The sequence below is a fragment of the Simochromis diagramma genome, unplaced genomic scaffold, assembly GCF_900408965.1.
Source record: "Simochromis diagramma unplaced genomic scaffold, fSimDia1.1 OVJJ01000487.1, whole genome shotgun sequence".
Classification (NCBI taxonomy): Eukaryota; Metazoa; Chordata; class Actinopteri; order Cichliformes; family Cichlidae; genus Simochromis; species Simochromis diagramma.
The window spans coordinates 2732271-2747658 of record NW_024387305.1 but is presented as its reverse complement, the minus strand read 5'-3'; the positions used below and the strand labels follow the sequence as shown (position 1 = coordinate 2747658).

General features: G+C 39.4%; 1 protein-coding gene across 2 annotated transcripts; it reads left to right on the top strand.

Annotated features, from left to right (window-relative positions):
• The first annotated feature begins 6290 nt into the window (after positions 1 to 6290).
• On the top strand, positions 6291 to 10524 carry LOC120717005 (lipopolysaccharide-induced tumor necrosis factor-alpha factor homolog). 2 transcript variants are annotated; one of them, XM_040004788.1, is made up of 5 exons: positions 6345 to 6400; positions 6576 to 6594; positions 7525 to 7828; positions 8017 to 8164; positions 9731 to 10524. In XM_040004788.1, exons 3-5 carry the CDS (start codon positions 7534 to 7536, stop codon positions 9834 to 9836), a joined length of 549 nt encoding a protein of 182 aa, XP_039860722.1. In that variant the 5' UTR covers positions 6345 to 6400; positions 6576 to 6594; positions 7525 to 7533; the 3' UTR covers positions 9837 to 10524. The 2 variants fall into 2 exon arrangements, with proteins under 2 accessions (XP_039860721.1, XP_039860722.1); XM_040004787.1 differs by lacking the exon at positions 6576 to 6594 and having other exon boundaries at positions 6291 to 6400.
• Positions 10525 to 15388: the final 4864 nt, after the last annotated feature.

Here is a 15388-nt window from a genome sequence, read left to right as displayed (position 1 = left end):
GCTCAGCCAATCACACTGGCCATATTTGTCACATGACGTAGGACTCCAGTAGAGGACGTAATTGAACTCTTTCTGCTCCGCTGGGTGAATGAGACGCTGACAGATCGGTTTTTCTTTCTATCGGGATTGTTGTTCTTTACTCGAAGAGATCAAATTATTCGTGGGGACACGTCCCTTCGGTCCATGCCAAATCTACGCCCTTGGACTTTGGGTTAAAAACTTTAATCGTATAATCGTAACGACGGCGTTAACGTTGACAGTCCTAGTTTGTTGGTTTGTTTTTATTTTGGTTTTTTTCGAGCTGGTTATTCGAAGCCCCTCCAGCCAGCCAGAGAATCCCCCGCCGTCCCGCCCCTCTCCTCCCTGTGTGTGGCAAGCAGCAGGCGCACCTCGCAAACGGAGGGCGCCTTTGCTTCCCGCAAATGGGCAATAGAAAACCGATCGGTGCCCATGCAATCCCCGAAATGCGCTGGCGTGATGTCGGGGCAGCGTGGGTGCGAGCGACTTTTTTTTTTTTTGCCACCCCACCAATATATCAAAAACCGCTACTGTTTGCACGCCACTATTCTTCCAGTCAAAGTACTGAATTATGATTGGGAATATTTTCTCTGCTCCATGGTTACTTCCGTCTGTAGAAATGCGACAGTACTGGATTTCATTACGAGTGACTTTACTGAATGTGGCGCTATCACACCATTGACAAGAGCTTCAGTCTTGGTGCGCGCACTGCTGAACTTTTTAGCTGTGTTAGAGTCTGTAAATGCTTTTTTAAGCAATGCACTAGTGCAATTCATGGATCTGTAGATATTGTGATGCTTCACAGTATGAATTGCCAGTGCAATCTGCTGCAGATACCGCAGCATCCTCGTTTTCCCAGGTGTAACAAAGAACTCAGTCAACTTATAGATTTATTTTCATACAGCCTTTTTATGTTTTTCTGTGTCCACGTGAGCAACAAGATCTCCGGCACCTTTGTTAGACACACAAATGTATGTGCCAGCTCTGAACACGGTGCACTCAGCCTCCAATTTATTTCGACCAGGGACGGTACGAGGGAAATTTCTTTTGCAGTTCGTCTGAAAAGATGCACTTGCTCTTTGACATCTTTGAAACATCACCAGGCACACTGCTGCGCGCTGTCTGTCCCGTCTGTGAGCGCAGAACATATGGGTTCTCCATAGGCCTACAGAAAAACCCGGACATTTTCATCAATCTTGAAAATCCCCCCGGACGCCCCGGACAGAACGTGAAAAGTGGAGACGTCCGAGGAAAAGAGAGCGGCTGATCACCTTAGTCTAAAGGAGCCAGGAGATTTACAAGACCATATGTAATTCAAAGCTTTAGTAACCTTATTTTTCAAATTGAGATATCTATATAATATAGATAAATCATTTTTATAGTTAAAATGATTAATATATATATATATATATTTGCAGGCAATTAAAAGTATACAGCAGTCAGTAAAACTTTGGCCACTGAGCCGATACTGTTAGGCTGGACATTTAATTATTATTAACATTAATTATAAACATGATTGATTAACATCAACGTAATCAGAACTGCAACTGTTTGTCATCTGCAAGTTGCATTAACACACAGGCCAAACCACAGGCCAAACCTCGCTTCTGAGAATGTTGATATTCTTGCTTTTCTTCATTGCAGCCACCGCATTCCCCTTTAAACACACATACTTACTCATTCACCAGGACCATGTAGACACACACACGCATACCCATGAACGCACACCAAATGTATCTTATCCAGGAGATACAATGATACAACATTTAAGAAAATATTTTCTTCAAAATATGTTATTTTATTATGACTTTTTTTTTTCGATACATGTAGCTGTAATCAGTCGAACCATTAAAAACATTGCAATATCTAAAAGAGAAACCAATGAGCATTTTATTTTAAAAGGCTAAACATTTTTTTTTCTTTTTTGAAGATGTATTAGTGCTCATTAATAACTTAAAAGTATTATTTTTTTCATCTAATTACTTGATTAATCATTGAATAATCAATAGAATAATCAGTGTTGTATTTGAAATGGAAGGAGGAAAGACAATGTAAAAGAAGAACAACGTGAAGAAGACTTTCCCTCATAGTCAGAGCCCCCTCAAATTTCAAGACAAAAATCTCCCTCTGGAGAGGGTGTGGTGTGCCTTCGCCTCTCCCACCAGGGCGTAACTGGACTTTGCTTCCCCGCCTCTGAACCCACCCTCAACACACACCTGTGGCTCACTCATGCTGATTCTGCTCTGGCTTCTCTCACGAGTATTATTCCTTGCAGACTACTTAAGATGGCAGGAGATGTTGCTTCCTTGCTGGATCGTCGCACTACCTAGCGTTGGTGTAGCCTAGTATAGAGTTTCCTCCTAACGTGGTTTTCCTTTGTGTACAGGCCTACTGGATTCCCTGCCCGTCTCTCCTGCTGCATGAATTCCTGTGGACGTGTGTGAGTGAGCATAAGCATTCTGGATCGGACTGCCTGAGTGAGTCGCGACTGTGTAAAAGAGGAGCGTGTGTGTGCCTGCCCTGGACCTTCCCTCACCTTCGGACACCTCCCCCCCGGAGCCCCGTGTTGCCTGTTTACCAGTTCCACTGTATATATGTATATATCTTCACTTGGTGACACATTGTAAATAAATCCTTCTCCATCTCTCTAAACTTCAGAGTCCTGTGAGTGAGTCCTCTGCCTAACAGACTGTGACAGTTAACACCCAGGAGGTCACTATACCAAAAAGCATTTAAACACATACAAGATTTAAATAAGGCAATGGCGACAATGAAACACAGGTCACTGAAGTGTTGCTACCCACATCATAGTTAAATGCAATCTGGACCCAAGCAGCAGAAACTGTCAGCAAATAAATATGATAAGAGCGGATAAAGTTTATACCACTGATAATAACAAGATAATTTCACTTGAGAGAGGGTATCCCTCTGACATGTAATTGGTGCCAGCAGACCCTTTATACTTATGCATACTGGATCACTTATCTGCCAACCTGCTGCCAGGCCAAACAGATCAAACCTGTGCCCCACTCACTGGCCTTTGGTGAGAAGCAGCAGGCTGGAGTGGGTATCTTGGTATCCCTCAACTTGCTGCCTGTACGTTGGGGGTTTTCCGGTGGACGAGAGGGTTTGTTCCCTGCAGAAAACGGGTCCTCACTGTTGTCTGTGCTTACCATTTAGAGTACCTGGCCTTCTTGGAATCACCGGGTGGGGACTCTATCATTCTACTTGGAGACTTTGATGCTCATGTGGGCAATGACAGTGAGACGTGGAGGGGCATGACTGGGAGTAACAGCCTGCCAGATCTGGACTTCTGTGTAAACCACAGTTTGTCCATAACAAACACCATGTTCGAACATGAGGGTGTCCATAACATACTAGGTCATAAGTTAATGATTGATTTTGACACTCAGGTGAACAGAGATGCTGAGCTGTCAACTAATCACCACCTGGTGGTGAGTTGGATCAGGTGGCGGGGGAGGATGCTGGACAGACCAGGCTCGCATGAAAGTAAGGTCAGGATACACTTGGAAAGCCTGGCAGAGACCCTGGTCTGCAAGACCCATGTCCCTCAGAGTGTTCTGTGGGATGTGCTTTGGAAGTCTGTCCCATTGCTACAAGCCATTTGATCCTTATGTATAACCATTGCAAAAGCTTGGTCCACATAGCTGGTAATAAGTCGAACTCGTTCCCGGTGGGCGTTGGACTCTGCTAGGGCTGCCCTTTGTCACTGATTCTGTTCATAATTTTTATGGACAGAATTTCTAGGCGTAGCCAAGTGGCGCAAGGCTTCCACTTGGGCAGTCTCAGACTCTTGTCTCTGCTTTTCACAGATGATCTGGTTCTGTTGGTTTCATCAGGCGGTGGACTCTAGCTCGCACTGGAATGGTTCGCAGACGAGTGTGAAGCGGCGGGAATGAGATGGTCCATGGTCCTCAGCTGGAAAAGATGAGGACTTCAACCACCTGGGAGGGGCTCAGAGTACCGCTACTCTTCCACATAGAAAGCAGCCAGTTGAGGTGGTTCGGGTGTTACGGGGTAGAAGTAGTTAATAAAGTTAATGCTTTATTCTGTCTTTCATAGGTTTGGTTTTATTATATGAATGTTTGTATATAATTTGCATACATTTATTTTAAGGTTTTTTTTTTTTTACTTCCTACCTACACGTTATTCAAAGCAGCACACTGCTTACACTGCATAAAAAATGGGAGGGGAGGGCAGTCAGAGGAGTCACAAAGCATGTACAGAAGTACCACGAGTATGAAGACCCTAGCAATTCATCAGAGCAACAAGATGGATAAGCCAGACACAATCCCAAGGAGAGTGGTCCTGGAATGGTCTGTGGAACACTCTTCAAGGTTCAAGGTTCAAGGTTCTTTATTTGTCACATGCATAGTTATACAAGTATAACACACAGTGAAATGTAGCCTGACACGCTCCTCGACATGTGCAAAAATGGGGGGGGGGGGGCAGAGGAAGAACATTATATATATATATAGTATATACATTGGGTGAATGTGCAGTAGTAGCAGCAAGCAGGTGAATTCTGTACATTAATATGAATAGACATCTGACTATTTACAGGATAGACAATATAAACATATTTAAAATTAAAGGAATTGAAATGTACATTGTGCCTTGGTTTAGTGTCTGGAAGAGTCCTGTCTCAGTCAATTATAGATGATGTGAGAGGGCGGGTGTGTGTGTTTAGGGCACGGATGGCTTGGGGATAGAAGCTCCTCTTGAGTCTCTCTGTCCTTGCCCGGAAGATGCGGAACCTTCTACCAGATTGCAGAAGTTGGAACAGTTTGTTGCCAGGATGGGACGGGTCCTTCAGTATCTGCGCTGCTCTAGTCCGGCATCTCCTGGTGTAGGTGTCCTGAAGCGGGGGGAGAGCAATCCTGCAGCAGCGTTCTGCTGTACGGATCACTCTCTGGAGAGCTTTTTGGTCCTTCACACAGCTGTTCCCAAACCACGATGTCATGTTCTGTGTGAGGATGCTCTGTGGAAGTTCCACATGCAGTTCTGTGGAACTGGAAAGGGAAAGGGAGGGCTGGGTTCTCTGCTTAGGCTGTTGCCCCCACGACCCAGACTCAGATAAGTGAGTCTGGGTTGTGGGTCACTGATTTATCCTTATTTAAGGACTTCACTGTCTTTCAATTACATTTTTAACCTTTGCATTCCATGCCCATTCAGGATTTATGTTACTTTTAATTTCTTTCTTCTTTACTTTGATTAAGTAAACATTCACTGGTCAAAAATTACTTTAGTAAAAAAGATATGACAAAAAAATTCCTTACAGGCTTACTGATTTTGGGCTTCTGTATGACTGCCATAAATTAAAGGAGTAAAAGTACTGACTGAATGATCTACGGCAAATGCCTTTCTAATTCCTGCTCATAGATAAACACAGATTTTAGATCACTTTCAGTAGAAGTTTCATGGTTATTGTAGTTCACTAAATTTTGTTTACATTTCTTTTGAGTAACTAAAATGAAATTTCAACTCATAAAATTAAAACCAAACATGTGGTGGTTTGAGTTTTGGTATTTGAACATTTAGTTAAATTTGTCAACATAACAAGCATATAGGTGCTTTGTTGAATATGTTTATTAAAAAATGGGATGCAGTTAGATCCACAAACACATGGCAAAACATAGAAGAGCCACATCAACAGGACAAGACTCAACAGGACAAAACTGAGACACAGGACAAGACACTCTTTTGACGATGCCAATGTTCACATTTTGGACCGAGAAGACAGATGGTTTGAAAGACGAGTCCACCTATGTCCACTGTGAATGACCGTTGTTGAACAGGGGTAGTGACTTATAACATCAGCTATCAACCACCTCTAATGCAGTCCTGACATACTGTCCCAGGTGCTTGAACCTCCACTCGCACCTTGCATTAGATGACCTCAATAGGTCACATGATAGAACGGGCCGTCTCACAGTGGTTTCATCCTTATCTTCCACCGATGATAATGACCCACACCATTTTTCACCCCTTTGCTCATGTGATGACGCTCATGATTAGTAATTGGTACCTTTAAAAGTTTCACTTCTCTCTATGAATGACAGATGAAATGTCTTCGCAAACTTAAAGAACTCCTTTTGCCTTCTTTTCTCAGGATCCTAAGATCACAGTGTTGAAGTACATCTCAGTATGTGCATGTGCGCACTAAAGCAAGACAATGACATTTAGAATTTTACAAAAACACTGACACGCCCACCTAATCACCTGCCTATTCATAGTGTTGCTGCTCCACCTTCTTTTCGACGCAATGCAGTTGCATTTGTGTATTTAATACAGTCACTGTCACACTGAGAAAGAAGCAGGACCACACTGCCACCCATACACCTCTGACCGACTTATCAAGGTAAGAAGCATGTGATCTTTTCTCAGGTTAAGAAAAACATTCAATCATATAAGTGGAGAAAAAAAAGAGTAAGAAAAAATTAAGAAGCTATAATGTTAAAGCTATGAGCAGCGTGTTTTTTGTTGGTAAAATGTCCCTAACAAACCTTTTTTTTTCTTCTATTTTATGAAACAAGGTTATAAAATTTAATTCAGGTCAGTTATAACACAGTCTTTTTTTTTAGTCAGTGGTACATCTTTGGGCCAGGTTTATGAAACACAACAATAGGTGAAGGTTTTTTGTTGTTGTTGTTGTTGTTTTTTAAAAATAAAATCAAAAGGCAGGTGGCACGGTGATGAAGTGGTTACCATTGAGGTCTTTGGGGTGTTTCCTGTTTGGAGTTTGCATGCTCTCTTTGTGTTTGCATGGATTGTCTCTGGACACTCCAGCTACTTCCCACAGTCCAAAGATATGTGTGGGGTCAATTTTCAGTTGACTATGAAAAAAAAATGGATCCACAGTCCATTGAAAGTTGTTTACTTTGTCTTTCTGAATTGAAAAAGAGTCATCTACCAGGTAATGAGCGAGTCAAAGTATTAAAGCTGAACCTTTGCAGCAGATAGTCAAAAATAAATAAATCAATAAAATTAAAAACGATCAATTACTGAATAAGACTCTACTTGAATGCAACATATTTCAAAAAGAACACTAACATTCACAGAACAAGATTTGCATTTTTATCAGGGTATTTTTTTAAAAACACATGCAAATGAAGACAGCACCATAACAGATTTAACCAAACATATAAAACTCAAAGGCATTTAGTGATTTGATGCAGAGAAACAGGACTTTTAGTCATGTGAGAGTAGGTTCTACAATTTCCTGTAAAAATTTACAGTGCTACCAAACCTGCTCACTTGCATATGTTGAAAGAGTGTGATGTGATTCATTGCTTCAACCTGATAAGCAAGTTTTCAAACATTGGTGAGAAGGGATTCCAGGTTTCAGTCTCGACTTAAGCCCATTCCTCTTGACTTTGGTGGTTTAACTTTTTTTTCACTTTGTTTTATTCAGAGAAAAAAAATTGGATTTCAGAGCTTTACTGTAATTTCTATTTTCTATTTTCTTCATTTCTGTTTCTATAGAAAGACACAATGGAAAAGGGATTCCAAATCCCAGCACCACCATACCCTGGCCCCCCTCTGGACTACAATGCAGGAGTCTTCCAACAAGGTTACCAGCAAAGTGTCCAGCCTGTTGTCCAGCCTGCTGTCCAGCCTGTTGTCCAGCCTGTTGTCCAGCCTGTTATCCAGCCTGTTGTCCAGCCTGTTGTCCAGCCTGTGTTCCAGCCTGTTGTCCAGCCTGTTGTCCAGCCTGTTATCCAGCCTGTTGTCCAGCCTGTTGTCCAGCCTGTTGTCCAGCCTGTTGTCCAGCCTGTTGTCCAGACAGGTGAGAAATTAGAGGTTACTAGTCATATAGTATATTTAAATACTTAAATACAGTGCTCTTAATTTATGATTCATTAATGTTACTTTGAATCTGAATTTGGTGTCACAAAATTCCAGGTTTAGTGGAGTTTTAGTAAGGATGTATAATTATTAAAGTCATTTTTGGCTGTGTTGTGTTGTTTCTCGCAGTTAGCCAAGTGGTGGTGGTGGAGAATCTGCCAAAATGCGTTCCTGGACAGATGTTGTGCCCTTACTGCCACACCAATGTTGTGACTAAAATTGAGTACAAAATCGGACCATACACCTGGTTGGTTTGTGGCCTATTAGGAGTCTTCTTGTGAGTCAAAACCCCACTATACTCACACATACACATGAAGAAATTTGAACACACTGCAAAATGTCATATAAGATTATTTTCTCAGCAACATTTAAGTAAATATCACAGTTTTTTGGTATTTGTGTGTGACCTGTTTCATCAAGTCATCATTATACCAGATGGCCTGATGAAGGTAGGACAGAAAATCTGTGGTTTATCAAACATTTCAACAAAATTTGATCAAAATATTGATTTAGTCTGCCTCACAGAATGAAGGTAGTTTAATGGTAGTTTAAATTAATCAACACCCTCAAGTGATAACTGTCAGAATCTAAACAAAGTAATCCAGGTCAAAAACACTAGGAAATCAAAATTCAACTAATCTTAAAGTAAAACAAAATGCGAGGTAAAACACAGCAAAGGGTAAGGGGGAAACTATATAACTATTAAATAAACAGAGTATAATGAGGGAACAGGCAAAAGGTGGGAGGAGCTGAAACCGCTCACAAATAATTAGACACAGGAAGTAGAACTAAATACAAAAAGCTAGGGACAAGATGTTGTCAAATGAAACAGGAATCAACTAACACTGACCTGGACAAAGACTTGTGGATTTGAAAGACAAAAGGCAAAAAACAGAGACAAAATAGACACAATAAACACAACGGCTGCTCAGGAAAAAGCACAAAGACAAGACTAGGACATAAAAAAGAAGTTTCATAAGCAAGAACCCAGTAACCAGAAATATAGAAAACAAAACTCAAAAGCACCAGGAAATGCTGAACTCAGAACAAAATAATACAGAGAATGAGCTTAAATCATCTCTGAAATCCAAAAGATAAAACCGCAAGTCCACCACACTCAAAACTAACTCAAAACGCTGGCTCGAAGACCCAGGACCATGACAGAAAGTTAATAATTTTCTCAAAATGTAAATGATCGCACTCACTGCTTTACTCACACTCTGGGTCATGTTGTGCCATATGACATATAGTCTACAGTTAATCCAGAATGCTGCTGTGAGACAGGGACCAGAAAGAGAGAGCATATTTGTCCCATATTAGCTTCTCTTTGAAGAATCCCTGTTAAATTGAAATTAATATTCTTCTCCTCGAATACAAATTCTTAAATATTCAGACTCCGTCTTCTCCTTCTTAAGACCTTATAGTACCATATTATCCATATGTAGCACCTTGCTTTCACACTCCAGGCTTACTTGTGGGTCCCAGAGTTTTTAAAGATTTAACTGGCAGCTATCAGGCTGTTTCCACAAAACCAGTCCCAGAGTCAATTTGGAAGACCGACACTCTCTCTGCTTTTAAGATTAGACTCAAAACCTTTTTCTTTTTTTTCGGATAAAGTTTATAGTTAAGACTGAATCAGGTGATCCTAAACCATACCTTATTTATACTGCAACATGCTCAGATTGCTGCAGGACAATGACACACTGGAGTTTGTGAGGCACTGAGTATTTCTTATTCACTCTCCTCTCTTCACTCCCCAAATTATTATTAATATTCAGTCTGTAGAATGAATGAGTTGATGGGCATATGATAACCGTTTTGATGCTATTCTTGTTCACAACAGGTGCTGGCCTTGCTGTTTCATACCTTTCTGCGTCAATGATTGCAAGGATGTGGAGCATTCCTGCCCCTCCTGCAGCGGCATTATCCACGTCCACAGGCGCATGTGAAGCAGAACTGCAGTGTATGTTCTACTGAAGCAACAGCAGCAGTGCATCTCTGTGCAAACAGACATCCTCTGTAACCCTGTGCTCATCCTGTATACCTGTTTCCATGTTTTAACTGTATATAAACTGAACACACTGAATATGTAGCTATGTAGAAGAGCAACAAAGAAACTCCCTTCCTTTCCTTTTAACTTAAGAAATCACCCTTTAAGAAATCACTTTATATAAATTTACTGTGAAAATATGAGTTAGTTATCAGGACTGTTTTTTCTTCTTCTTTGTTTTGGTGACAGTGGTGTTGTCTCTGTATCAAATACCTCAACGTTAAAGTGAAGGAAAAAAGCCTTAAATGAAGGCGTGTGGGTTTTTTAAAATAACATACCCACAAGTAAAATCAAATTTAGATGTTTTAGCGTTTAAAGCTATTCTTTGATTTTTCATTTAGATGACATATTGAATGTTTTCATTTAAATTTCTGATGACAAGATTAAAATGTCAGTGCTGACTAATTAACATTAGTCATTGTTTGCGACATTGTTCCATTTTTTTACAAACACTGGAACCATATTTTCACATTTACATTAATAAATAAATTCACGTTTTTACCTTTTTTATAGTTTTTACCTACAACAATCATGTGATATGTCTTGATTTATCTGTTTATATTAAAAACCTTTACCGAAGTAACTGACTTGCTGCTTGTTAGATGTAATGATGATCTAGAAATAAAATTCAAATATTAATATAAAATAAACATAAAGGCATTTATCACCGAAGTGCAAAATTTCTCGACTCTACCACTGACATTTGCAATGGGTTTTAAGTCAATAAAATTGTTACTGAAGTAAACAAGCAAGGATATGTTTAGATCAAAATGTAAGTTTTTGAATATGCAAACAATGCAAATTATTGTTTGTTAAATGAGCAAAATAGAGAAAAATAATTAGAAGAGCATAATCATTTGAGTGAGGCATACATTTTTTCATTAAAATTAAATTAATAGGGGTATATTTTCACATTGACACCTATCACAGAGTGAGAAGTGTCAAAATAAATTCATGGTATGGAATATAGTGCCTCCCATCTGCTACATTCAAAGTTGTTTTTTTTTGTATAAGTTTATAACCTTGCTTGTTTACATCTGTAGACCTCTTAAACTTTTCTTTGGTAGCCCAGAAAGAAGAGCATTACAATGATCAATCCGTGAAGACACAAATGCATGGACAAGAACCTCTGCGGTGTCGCTTGACAAAACTTGTCTGATTTTGGCTATGTTACTGAAATGATAAAAGGCGGTCTTTGTTATCTCTTTTACGTGAGACTCGAAGAAGAGCACCATGTCGAACCACATGCCCAAGTTTTTTACCTTGTCCCTGCAATTTATGACACTGTCATCAATTTTCAAGATGAAATTTTGGGACAAGTGCTGAAATGTTTGTGGTCCGATGACCATCAACTCTGTCTTATCAGTATTTAGGAGCAAGAAATGATCTGATAACCAGCCCTTAACTGCAGATAGACAAGATTCTAGTTTAGAGACTTCAGCACAATTTTCAATGGTTAGAGGAACATAAAGCTGCAGGTCATCAGCGTAACAATAAAAAGTTACATTAAAAGAACATAAAAGAACACCAAGAGGCAGCAGATACATAGAAAACAGGAGGGACCCCATGCCTCACTGCACAGGTCTCGGGAGAGAGATCATTTTTAAAACCAGCAGTCTGAGAGCTCCCAGACAGGTAAGATCTCAGCCATGATAAAACATTTAGCAGGTAGAGGATCCAAAGAACAGGTTTTACATCGAGCTGCTTTTACAACCTTAGTTAATCCAGACAGAGAAATAACCTTGAAGTCAGAGAACAGTTCATCAGCACCAACAGGTAAAGCAGCTGAGTAGTCTAATGTACAGCTCGAGGAGGGAGTAATCTGATTCCTAGGTGTTTCAGCCCTGTCTCTGAAAAACATAAGAAAGTCATGAGCTGTCAAATTAAAACAGTAGAGAGATGACTTACTCTCTGTAAGTTGCGACACTATGTTGAATAAGAGTTTTGAGTTATGTTTATGACTCGATGAGTTTGGATTGAAGAAAAAATTGCTTCGCCAGACATCGCTGATTGAAAAAAGACATGAGTCCTCTGGAGAAATACTTCTAGTCTGGAAATGCCAGCGACGCTTGCTTTTCTACAATTTCTTCTCAAATTCAAGAGCTCTATTTAACCAGCCAATCCTTTGTTGAATTTATTCTTACAGGTGGGACTCTCCCAGTCTTAGGGACGTGGCGCGGTGCCCTCTGTTGGTTCCTGGTCTATTGTTTTGGGCTCTGGAGTCGGAATCTCCTCCATACTGCTTCCCCTTAGGACGGGGCTGTGCTCCCCCACTCCCTAGCAGATCGTCCATGGAGAAACCTGGAATGCGCTGCTGATCCCCGGATGAACAAACACACGGTACACAAGTTGACTACAGCTTTCTTGGCTTCAAGCACATTGCGTGTCTATTGCGTGCTGCAATATCGTTTATATTAGTACTAGTCTGGAGTTTATTGTGGTGCTTTGTTTTCTATTTTTAGTTGATCGTTGTTGTGTCTCCTCTGTTGTTGTTTTTTGTTGTTTTTCCTTTTCCACACAGGTGCCAGAGTTGTTTTTTTTTTTGTTTGTTTTTTTTTTTCTTGTTTTTTCCTCTCTTCCCCCCCCTCTCAGCTCTTCTCCTTTGCTCTCTTCCTCATTCATTCACCCTGCCTATTATTAAAAAAAAAAAAAAAAAAAATGACAAGGATGAACTGAACTCTGCATACGAATTGCATTTGTTTCTGATGCATTTAAAAAAAAAAAAAAAAAAAAAAAAAAAAAAACTTCTTTACAGGTGCAACAGAGTCCAGTAGAAGAAGTGTAATATTAACGTTCGCAGTCAAGGTGTCCACACATAACTCCTGGGTAAAAATGGGGTCCAACACATCAGGTAAATGTAATTTAACTCCAAGCAATGCTTCGGGGCTAATATGACGAGAGGATCTGAGGGGTAATTTTCCCCTTGTCAGGAGCTGAAGATTTAGGGATTAAAATATCAACTAAAATTACTGAGTGGTCTAAAATAGGTAAAACACAGTTTTCAGTCACCGATACATTCAGTCCGTAACCCAAGACAAGGTCTAGGGCAGGGGTCAGCAACCTTTAAGACCCAAAGAGCCATTTGGACCTAGTTTCCATGCAAAAGAAAACACTGGGAGCCGCAAATACTTTTTGACATCTAAAATGAAGATAACACCGTATATATTGTTTTATACCTTTATGCTTTGTGTGAACAACTAAGGTGTGTTGCTTATGAAATCTATGAAGTGCTACAGAGAAAATTACATTTTGAACTCTTAAAAAAAAAATAACAAAAGGAAAGACACCAACCTGAACTAAAATGATCCATGTAGCAAACAAAAACTGTTGTGAGCCGCCACCCTTATATCGCCTTTGGGCTTTTGGAGCCTTGACTTGACTTTTAAAAATAATTTGAAAAAAAGCACTATGCTGCTGAAAAATGAAAAATAGATATTTGCAAAATTCTGCCTAAATATGTATTTTACCTGGTTAATGTGTGTGGCGGGGCGTCGTCTAGGGTGTGGCCTTTACATGTTGGCCCAGACACAGATTGTGTGAAATTTGAGGAATCAATTACATTTAAGAAATCTTTGACCAGGGGTTTATCCTCACAACACAGATGAATATTAAAGTCCCCCCGTATAAGAATCCTTTCATAGTGAGCGATAAAACATGTCAAGAAGTCTGAAAATTCCGAAGGAAAAAAGTCGTTATATTTAGGTGGACAATAGATGACTATAATTAGAACCACGGGACAGCTTAAAGTCAGGAGTTGGGACTCAAATGAGGTAAAAACACCAGGACTTTGTATCTGTTTGCACTTAAAACAGTCAGTGACATCTAACGTAATGCCAGCATTTGACACAGTGGGTGTTGATAAAAGAGTATTTTCAGGAGGAGCTTTTAGTATCACCATTTAAACTCCTGCATACACACCATCCACCCGTGTCAGGTACACTCCTAGTCTCCTGACTTTAACTCCACTTCACATATTTAAACTTCTTCAATCAACTTGTTAACAAGCAGGTAGTTAACATTTGATAAGCAGGATGATTTGATTATAGCTGCCAGTGCAGAGCTGCTGTTGTATAATATTGGTGCATTTTGAGTATGCTTAAAAGATCATTTCTATCTTTTCTAAATGATAACAGCATCAGTGATAATATAGTATAGTATATTAGTATATTATAGTTCTCTGTCCTTATTATAGTATAATAAAAACTGAGTCCTTGCAGGTTCAATGCTGTCTTTTCATGTATGTTTTGATAGCAAATTACACTATTGATGGCCATGGTTTTATTGTTAATAATTACAATGTAAATCTGGGTTTCCAGCCATGTGTCCATCCATGCTTTCTTAGATGACTATATTTTTAAAGACAAACATATTTTGCCTAATCAATGTGCATTTTACGGCGTATATTGTAAGGATGCTGAAGATAAGACATTATGTCATTCCCATAGGAGCCCCTATATGAAACATAATACCTAGGGTTCAGTGTGGCTCTGGACTGAGAAGAGACCTGAGGTGGTATAAAGCTGGAATATGCCTCTTTTTTGGAATGTGACAATAGACACTCCTAGATTAACAAGATTAGGACTGATGAATTCTGTTAGCGCTTCTCCATTTCTGTCGTAAATGCTCAAAGGGACAAAACAGGAAACACATGCAAACTCTAAATATCAACCTGTGAAGGTTTGTCAAACATTTTAAGTCTGTGGCAAAAGATCTATTTATTAAACTGCATTCAAACTGCATGATGTCATCTTAATTATCATGAGGTCAGGACCAGTGTTGGTCAAGTTACTTGAAAAGGATAATTAGTTACTAATTACTGATTAACTCTCAAAAAAAAGTAATCCCATTGCTTTAATCATTACTTATTTTCAAAAGTACTTAGTTACTTAGTTACCTTTCAAAAAACACGATAAACAACCTGAATACGTAATAAAGCAACAGACCTTTTAGCACAGTTCTATTTTTTATGCATAATCCATCATATAAAATTGAATCAAATGGAAAGCCTCTTGTTAAAAATTGTTTTATTAGTTTTAATTTTTTAATTTTATGCACATTACATTAAGCAAAAATTAAATTATATGCAACAGTCTTTGGCTTGAAGAAATTTGTTTAACATTTAGACCTATTTTCTGCATATTCCAGCATATAAAATAAAATAATGTTTTGTGTTTACACTCGCTCTTTCAAATAGCTGCAAGTAAAACAGCAAAAAATAAATAAAATCAAAGTTTCAGGGGCATTAGGTCCTGTTGCTATTCAAGCTATTTTCACCTGTTTAGCAGGAGTGGGGTGGGTGCCCGGTGCTGCAACAGTCATGTCAGTGGGCGTTTCTCTGTGAATTTCACATTCCCGTGGTGGCTTGCTAGGTGCTTGCACAGATTTGAAGTTTAATTTTTTGCTGTAGAAAGTTTTCTTCCCACACAGAGTGTACAGTAAACGCTAATGTTT

Bases quoted from the DNA above. Each gene is read 5' to 3' on its own strand.
- LOC120717005 (XM_040004787.1), top strand. From the start codon at position 7,534: ATGGAAAAGGGATTCCAAATCCCAGCACCACCATACCCTGGCCCCCCT. The intron at 7,829-8,016 runs GTGAGAAATTAG...TGTTTCTCGCAG, and splicing joins CCAGCCTGTTGTCCAGACAG to TTAGCCAAGTGGTGGTGGTG. The intron at 8,165-9,730 runs GTGAGTCAAAAC...TGTTCACAACAG, and splicing joins GGCCTATTAGGAGTCTTCTT to GTGCTGGCCTTGCTGTTTCA.